General features: G+C 36.7%; 1 protein-coding gene across 1 annotated transcript; it reads left to right on the top strand.

Moving 5' to 3' along the window:
• Positions 1-432: 432 nt before the first annotated feature.
• Positions 433-4,249, top strand: LOC126623477 (berberine bridge enzyme-like 8). Its single transcript, XM_050292382.1, has 2 exons — positions 433-1,120; positions 2,202-4,249. Exon 2 carries the CDS (start codon positions 2,319-2,321, stop codon positions 4,047-4,049), a length of 1,731 nt encoding a protein of 576 aa, XP_050148339.1. The 5' UTR covers positions 433-1,120; positions 2,202-2,318; the 3' UTR covers positions 4,050-4,249.
• The last annotated feature ends 4,155 nt before the right edge of the window (positions 4,250-8,404 follow it).

Genomic DNA, 8,404 nt, shown 5'->3' on the forward strand with positions numbered 1-8,404 from the left:
ATCTTCATTTTGATATATTATGGGTCGAATTTGGTTAAAAAACAATTGAGTTACGAAGCTTTGAAAATTGCCCAAACTTTCAGTCAAGAGTTTCGGGACATTTAACGAAGTTTTTAACAGAATTACCAAAATGATAAATGGTGGACAATCTCAATGACCATTTCTATTGATTTTCAATCTCAGGGACCAAAATAATGTGTTATGCAAATCTTAAACATCATTTTGGCTATTCAACCTAACAGAAAATAACCGTTTAGTAACTAGCCTGTGAGCTAATGACAAGTGTACATTCTCGAAGCTAATGAACTATTAAAAAAGGATAATACTTGCCTGCTGATAGGTCAGTAACCAATTTTTTACTGACCATTATATGCTCAATACCAGTCCATTTGATTGCTCCAAGCTCCTGCTATTTTGATAACCAAACATCCAACTTGCTCCCATAACCTGATAACCAAACAACATTCTTCTTCCTCCTATAAACCCCAACAGACATGACTGACCAACCGTTACCTCCTCCAACCTCTGCCGTCCTACAACCCCACCCTCCTCTTCTTTTCCAGCCTCTTCTCGCTGACCCTACCTCGTCTCCTCCCCAAGCTCTCCCCCCGGCGACCCCACCTCATCTCCTCCCCAATCTCTCTTCGTCGATGACCCCACCCTTTTCTACCCCAATGCAGCCATAGCAGCAGAGTTTATTTTCAAGTATTGTCCATTGAAAAAACACTCCACCAGAATAATTACAAGTGTATTTTCAGTGTATGATTTATATTTCAACAGGACCTTGTGCATAGGCCTGAGTGAGAGACAGAAGAAACAGCTGGCACAGAAGCAGCAGCTGTCAACTGGGCATGGTCAGATGCTGCAGTGTCGCAGGAACTGGTGCGTTGTACGGTGGCCCTACTGTTAAGAGGGTTGGTGTAGTGGCGTCAGCAGGAGGTGCGTGGGGCACAGAGACAGAGGTCACAGGGTGGGGATGGTGCCGAGTTTTGGGGTCCTCTGGCCATGTGGGTGACACCGAAGTTGTAGGCAGCATGGGTGGAGATATGACGGCCACAAAAATGTGTACGTAAGCAAGGCCCAGCACATGAATTTGTATGAAAGCACTCGACTTCAAAAGGTGATTAACTGATTATATTGGAACGTCCACTCTTGACTTTATGGCTGTGTTTTTATTGTGCAATAAGAAAATAATAATTATAGAAAGATTAAAATTTTTAAATCAAATTACAAATTAAATAATATGTTATTAATAAAAAATAAACAATTTATTAACACTTAAATGATAATTGAATCGTTTACTACCACTTCATTTGGTTTAAACAATTCGGTTTTCCTCACATTACCCATAGGAAAAATCAAGATGAATATTCATACAAGAAAAGGGAAAAGCAACAAGAAAATCAAGATAGTTACACTTGAAGTTTCTATCAAAATATGCCAGAGGAAAGTGGGAAACTGCGCAAATCTCTACAAAGCCCCTAGCTAGTTCTTTATGATCTAACCTTCCACATGCCACTTAGGGCTGGTTTGGTATTGCTGTGCTTTGAAAAAAAACTGCTGTGAGAATAGGCGGCTGTGAAAAAAATCAGCAGAGTGTTTGGTAAACTTTTTTGTAAAAGTGCTTTTGAAAAAAAAAAGCAGTCTGATAGTGGGTCTTTTCATTAAAGGAGCAATGTAGCTCCGTGTGCTTTGAAAAAAAAGCCATTTTTCCAAAGCTACAAATAGTAGCTTCAGTTTTTTTCTTTGATTTCAGCTTATTCTCACAGCAGCTTCCAAAATAAGCCTTTTTTTTTTCAGTTTACCAAACACCTAAAACCCTCACAGCTTTTTTTCATGGGTGCTTTTTTTTAAGCACCTCACTCCCAAATCACCCCTTACTTTCCTCCAATTACAAAAGCTTGTACAAATATATAATATTGCATAAGATAATACTAAAGAGATTAAATTTGTAGACAAAAATTTGAAAACTAAAGGACATGGAAGTTGATGATTAGATTATTACTTAAGCATTGATAAACATACTCATTCTTATTGGTAAAACATCATTTAGTTTGTAAATTTTATCCCTAAATTTTATCTTCCTAGCATTACCCTTGAAATGTGTAGATGTAGTTGCAAGTCATACAGCCTTAAATTTGTACTAATATGATCACAGAAATAAATAACAATATTTATATTTTGCTTTGAATTTTCTACAGATCAAAATGGGGAAGGTGACATGCATAATCCCTAACCTATTCTTAAGTTGGAAATTGTCACTTCCAAACCCATATCCTTTATAAATAAGAACCCACATCTAAAGATAGGTCATATACATGCAAACGAAGAACAATTTCCATTCAAAGTATATGCTACAGATGGCAATTCCAAGGCTTCCACATATCTTACAGCTTTCAGTTATTTTGGTTCTATCTATTTCCTGGGCGGCTTCAGCTGATCCTGAGAACTTTGTTCATTGCCTTCTAAACAATTCCCAACCATCTCACCCAATTGCCCCGGCAATTTACTCTCCCAACAATACTTCCTACTCATCCGTTCTGGAATCTTACATCCGAAACCTCCGATTCAACACATCTACAACACGAAAACCCTTCCTCATTCTTACTGCATTGCATGAGTCCCACGTGCAAAAATCCGTTGTTTGTGCCCAGATCCATAATTTGCATATGAGGATTAGAAGTGGAGGCCATGATTACGAGGGTTCATCGTACGTGGCTGAAGTTCCATTCTTCATCCTCGACATGTTTAATCTTCGATCCATCCACGTAGACATCAAATCCGAGACCGCATGGGTCCAGACGGGGGCTACTCTTGGTGAAGTTTACTATAGAATTGCCGAGAAAAGCAAAACCCATGGCTTTCCCGCTGGCGTTTGCCCTACAGTTGGTGTTGGAGGCCACTTCAGTGGCGGTGGATATGGTAATATGATGAGAAAGTACGGCTTGTCAGTTGACAACATAGTTGATGCACAACTTGTGAATGTGCATGGTGAACTTCTCGACCGAAAATCAATGGGTGAAGACCTTTTCTGGGCCATTACAGGAGGCGGAGGAGCCAGCTTTGGAGTTGTAATCGCATACAAAATTAATCTTGTACACGTTCCAGAAACAGTTACTGTTTTCAGAGTTCCAAGAACACTAGAAGAAAATGCGACGGACATCGTCTACCGTTGGCAATATATCGCGGATAAGCTTGACGACGACTTGTTCATCAGGCTTACCATGGATATTGTAAATGGTACTACAAATTGTAGTGGAGAAAATAATAAGACTCTTAGGGCTTCATTTATTGCCATGTTTCTCGGAGACTCTGAGAGGCTCCTCTCAATCTTGGACAAGAGCTTCCCTGAATTGGGTGTGAAGCAATCTGATTGCAATGAAATGAGCTGGGCTCAATCTGTGCTTTTCTGGACGAGCTTCCCAACTGGGACAGCTACTGAAGCTTTGCTTTCTAGAACACCTCAAGTCCTTACACACTTGACGAGAAAATCAGACTATGTCAAAAAACCAATTCCAAAAACTGGTTTGGTGTGGATTTTTCAGAAAATGATTGAGCTTGAGGCACCAACGATGACCTTTAACCCCTACGGCGGAAAAATGAGTGAGATATCAGCGTCGGCAACTCCATTTCCTCATAGAGCTGGGAATCTTTGGAAGATTCAGTATGCAACAAACTGGAACATAGAGGGGACTGAGGCATCAGGTCATTATATTGATTTGACAAGAAAGCTCCACATGTACATGACTCCTTTTGTTTCCAAGAATCCAAGGGAAGCCTTTTACAACTACAAGGATCTTGACATTGGGATCAACCATAATGCTAATGGCATGGCAAGCTATTTGGAGGGGAGAGGTTTTGGCATTATGTACTTCATGCATAACTTTGACAGGTTGGTAAATGTGAAGACCAAGGTCGACCCTGGTAATTTCTTTAGGAATGAACAAAGTATCCCAACTCTTCCATACTATGAGGTCCCATTTGGTGGCCAAGATGGGATGGATTATCTTCAATTAAATTTGACTTGTAGCGCAACCAATGTTTGGTGAGAAAAATTGTAACACGACTAAATTGGCTAGAAATTCGTAATAAGAGAAAATACGATGGATTATGTAACCCAACTACACACATGAGTTATGTAATTCATGCATGTCAATCCAATTTTATTCCTAAGGCCGAACCCCATCTAGCTCACCAAACAGGAGGAAATTGTTATAACTAGCATTGTGATTGATTTGGTCATTGTTTAGCTTGTTTGTTGTGCGTGTTTTTTTTCTATTGCTTTGGTTAGTTATGTACATCTTTAATACTTATCTGTTAAAGAAATAGGGGTGTGATATCCATTTTACTTCTCATGCACCTTTCTAATTTTCGGTCGTTGGATCGGATGAATGGAAGAAGATCAACGGACAGAAATTAACAAGGGTGTGTGAGAAGTAATTTGGGGTGTGTGGATAGCACACCCCAAGAAATAATTGTACTCTATGTTTTATTCAGCCAAAGAAATAAAAAGGAAGAAAGATATGAGTAATGTTATTCATACCATATTTTTATACCACATTTCTATACCACCTTAGGTGACATCTGAGGTGAACAGCCACATCATTTGAAAAATTTGCAAAACCCAAGGAAAGAAAGAATAAAGACTCCTCGTATACCACAAGCATCATTTAATTAACTAGTTTTTCTTAATTATTAGTTTATTAAATAATGAACTAAATTTAAAAATCTGATTAATTCAAATGATGTAGTTGTCCACATCAAATGTTACCTAAGGTGGTATGAAAATGTGGTACAAAAACATGGTATAAATAGCATTACTTGAAAGATATTGCTTACAAGATTGCAATTTGTTAGAACTTAACTGTTTCAAGTTTCAGTAAAAATCTCTCCAAGTTGACAAATTAGTAGGTTTTCTGGGATTTTGCTTTTTTAACTTGTTAAAATATTGGGTAAATTACATAAAACTACATCAACTATTGAGTTATTAACAGTTTCATACCTCATCTTTAAAAAGTTTCATTGTCATACCTTATCTTCGAATTTGTTACAATGTCATACCTTTCGTCAGTTGTCTGTCAATTATTGTGTTAAATGCTGACGTGGCTTGAGACGTGATCCACTTTCTATTAAAAAATTAATTAAATATTTTAAAATTTTAAAATACAATTATTTAAATATTTTTATAAAAAGAAGGTGGGAGTGGCAATGGTTATAGTGGGCGGGTAACCGCTGTTATTTACCCATAACCGTTTATGTTCATACCCGCATAACCGTTTACCCGTTGGGTAATTGCATAAACGGTTATACCCATACCCATAACCGTTTATAAATGATTAACCATACCCATAACTGTGTACCCATTTACCCATTTAACCATAATCATTTACCCGTTTACCCGTTTTGAACCCGTTTATCATTTTTTATCCCTTTTTTCACCTATCTACATGTTTTTTTTTTTAACAACTTGAAAATTACAAAAAAAATAATTTTCGTTTTCTGACAATTAAACACCGTTATAGGTACATTTTAGCATGCATTTCTCTATTTTAATCATTTAGGTCATCATACAATTCTAATAATTGAAATAATAGTTTACGAACGATATTTTTCTACTACACCCAAGCAAGTCTTTAATTATAATCCATATGATTACAAAGTAAAGCTTCTAAAAACAAACATTTTTCTACACTAATACCAGTACTTTCTGTTGACCGCAAGATAGATCATAAGCTTCAAGTCAGCTCTTTGATCTTTCTCCTTGTTGGCTTCTTGTGCTTCAAACTTTTTGTATACGAAAAGTTTAGCAACAAATACAAAAACGCGTTATAACCGTTAAAAATATTATAAATTTTACATATATTAAACTAAATGGGTAAATGGATACCCGTTATAACCGCGGGTAATACCCATAACCAATGGATACCCGTTATAACCGCGGGTAATACCCATAACCGCCCATTTAAATTTCACAGATAAACGGTTATACCCATAACCATTTGTTCATCTAAACGGTTATCCATAACCGTAACTGTGAACTTTAAATGGGTGGGTAACCACGGTTACCCAAACCCATGGGTATTTTGCCCATCCTTAGGTGTGACCCACCCACCTTCTTCCCTCCCACCCGTTCCCCCCCCCCCCGCACCCTTCCTCCCTTCACTCCAGAACCCCACCACAGCGCCCTCTCTTCCTCCATCTCTTCCTCCCTCCCATGGCGTTCATCCCCCTCCTCCTCTTCCTCCTACTTCACTAACCTCCCCACACCTCTCCCCCTTTCTCTTTCGGTCTCTCTCCCCCTTCTCTTCCAGTCTTCTCTGTTCTCTTCGAATCTCCACACCCAGAGCAAAGAATGGAAGAGCGAAAGGCCAATCCAAACGCTACCAGGTTCGGGTTCGAGGCCCACGCAAGGAAAAACGCATACAGCCGAGATGGCGTCAGTGTTCCCCATATGGAGAATGCAATTTGTTTTTTTGTGGGCGTTCCTCCTCCTCCTCCTTATCTTGTGGTTGTAAGGGCGATGCACACATCATCGGCATTGACGACCCAGAACGGCAACTGCTCGGGAAGGTGGGATGCGATTTGATTCTTGATGGGTTTGGAGGTGATGAAATTTTGGTTTTGGATTTGATTTTTGGGGGTTTTTGGGGTGGGATGATGAGATTTGATTTTTGATTGGGTTTGATTTTTTGTTTGAGGTTTGATGTGATCGATGTCATCGAACGGTTGATGAACGGTAAGGAGATATGAAGAAGGTGGGGGGCGGGGGGAAAGACCAAGAGATAAAGGGGGAGAGGTGTGAGGGAAGACGAGTGGGGGTGCGGGGGGGGGAGACGGGTGGGAGGGAAGAAGGTGGGTGGGTCCCACCTTTTTTTATAAAAATATTTTAATAATTGTATTTTAATATTTAATTAATTTTTTAATAGAAAGTGGGTCCCGTCTCAAGCCACGTCAGCATTTAACAGAATAATTGACAGACAACTGACGGAATGTATGACATTGCAACAAATTCAAAGATAAGGTATGACATTGAAAATTTTAAAGACGAGGTATGAAACTATTAATGACCTAATAGTTGAGGTAATTTTATGTAATTTACTCTAAAATATTTACGCGTTCATTTTAAGACATTCGGTCATACAATTAAGGGAACTTTAACGAAAAGCACCCGGTACTGTTCACTTTAACGAAAAACCACATTTTTACAATAAAAAGTCAATCATGGTACTATTCACTTTACCCTTTATTTTGTCCTTATCATTAAAACTCAAAGTTTTCAAGCCCTTTTCATTAGTTTTCCTTACAATATTAAGTGATAAAAATAAGCATAATACATCTTTATTTAATTTTGGTCGTTAAATTAAATAAATCAAAAGAGCCAAATCTTATGAAAATTCTTCATGTATATGGACAGCTCAGCACTTCATTTTCTTCTTTCTCTTGATGTGGAGATAAATAGCGTATATAGAGGACTGTGGGTCTACTCTCCCGATTTTAGTGTCTAGTTTATAATTTATTTTTACTGAAAATATGACTTTAGCCCCTGAAACTCAAGTTTCTTTACATAAAACCCGACATAGTCTTTTTACCTGAATAAAACCCAATGACTAGGCTCCACATAAGCAAATTCATTAATTCTATTTGCCTTTACACATTTTGCATTTTTTAGATGCCTAAAACACCCCTAATTATAGTTTTAAGTATACATTAAATTCTATGCATATTTGAAGGGAGGGATTAATGAAAAAAAAATGCATTAATGTTTAAAATCATTGCATATTAATATATCATAACAAATTGTATGTTAATGCTTCTGGAAAAAAAAAAAGCACTAATGTTATACTTTCCTTAAGATTTTGTAATTATTTTTCAAATTTGCATAAAATTTGACAATTTTAATTTAATCTTGCCATTTTCTTACCCAAATGAAAATCTGAAAAGGCGCTATAAAATTTTTCCAGTAATAATACATGAAAAATAATTTACTTATAAAGTTAAAGAAATGTTATTTGATTCAACATAAATTTATCTATATTTTATATAATAATATAGGTGAATCATTGCACAAATATATATTAGGAATAAAATGTGCCCAATATATATATATAATGCATGCAAATAATTCACCTACAAATAAGGGAAATTTGGTTAAAAATAATATATCTACTACTTTCAATTTTCCTTTTTTTTTACAAACATAATGTACCTACAATATAATTTACCTGTTGTTTAATCAAATAAAAAAATAATGTATCTACTATTTCATTTTAATGGGGATAATTTGCCTTGGTTTAGTTTTTACGAAATAATTTAGGCACTATTTAACTTGACCAAAATAATGTAACTACTATTTTAATTTACCTACAAAATAAATGCTATTTGATTCAAAATTAATTTACTTATA

Source organism: Malus sylvestris, chromosome 5 (genome assembly GCF_916048215.2).
Source record: "Malus sylvestris chromosome 5, drMalSylv7.2, whole genome shotgun sequence".
In the NCBI taxonomy this organism is placed as follows: domain Eukaryota; kingdom Viridiplantae; phylum Streptophyta; class Magnoliopsida; order Rosales; family Rosaceae; genus Malus; species Malus sylvestris.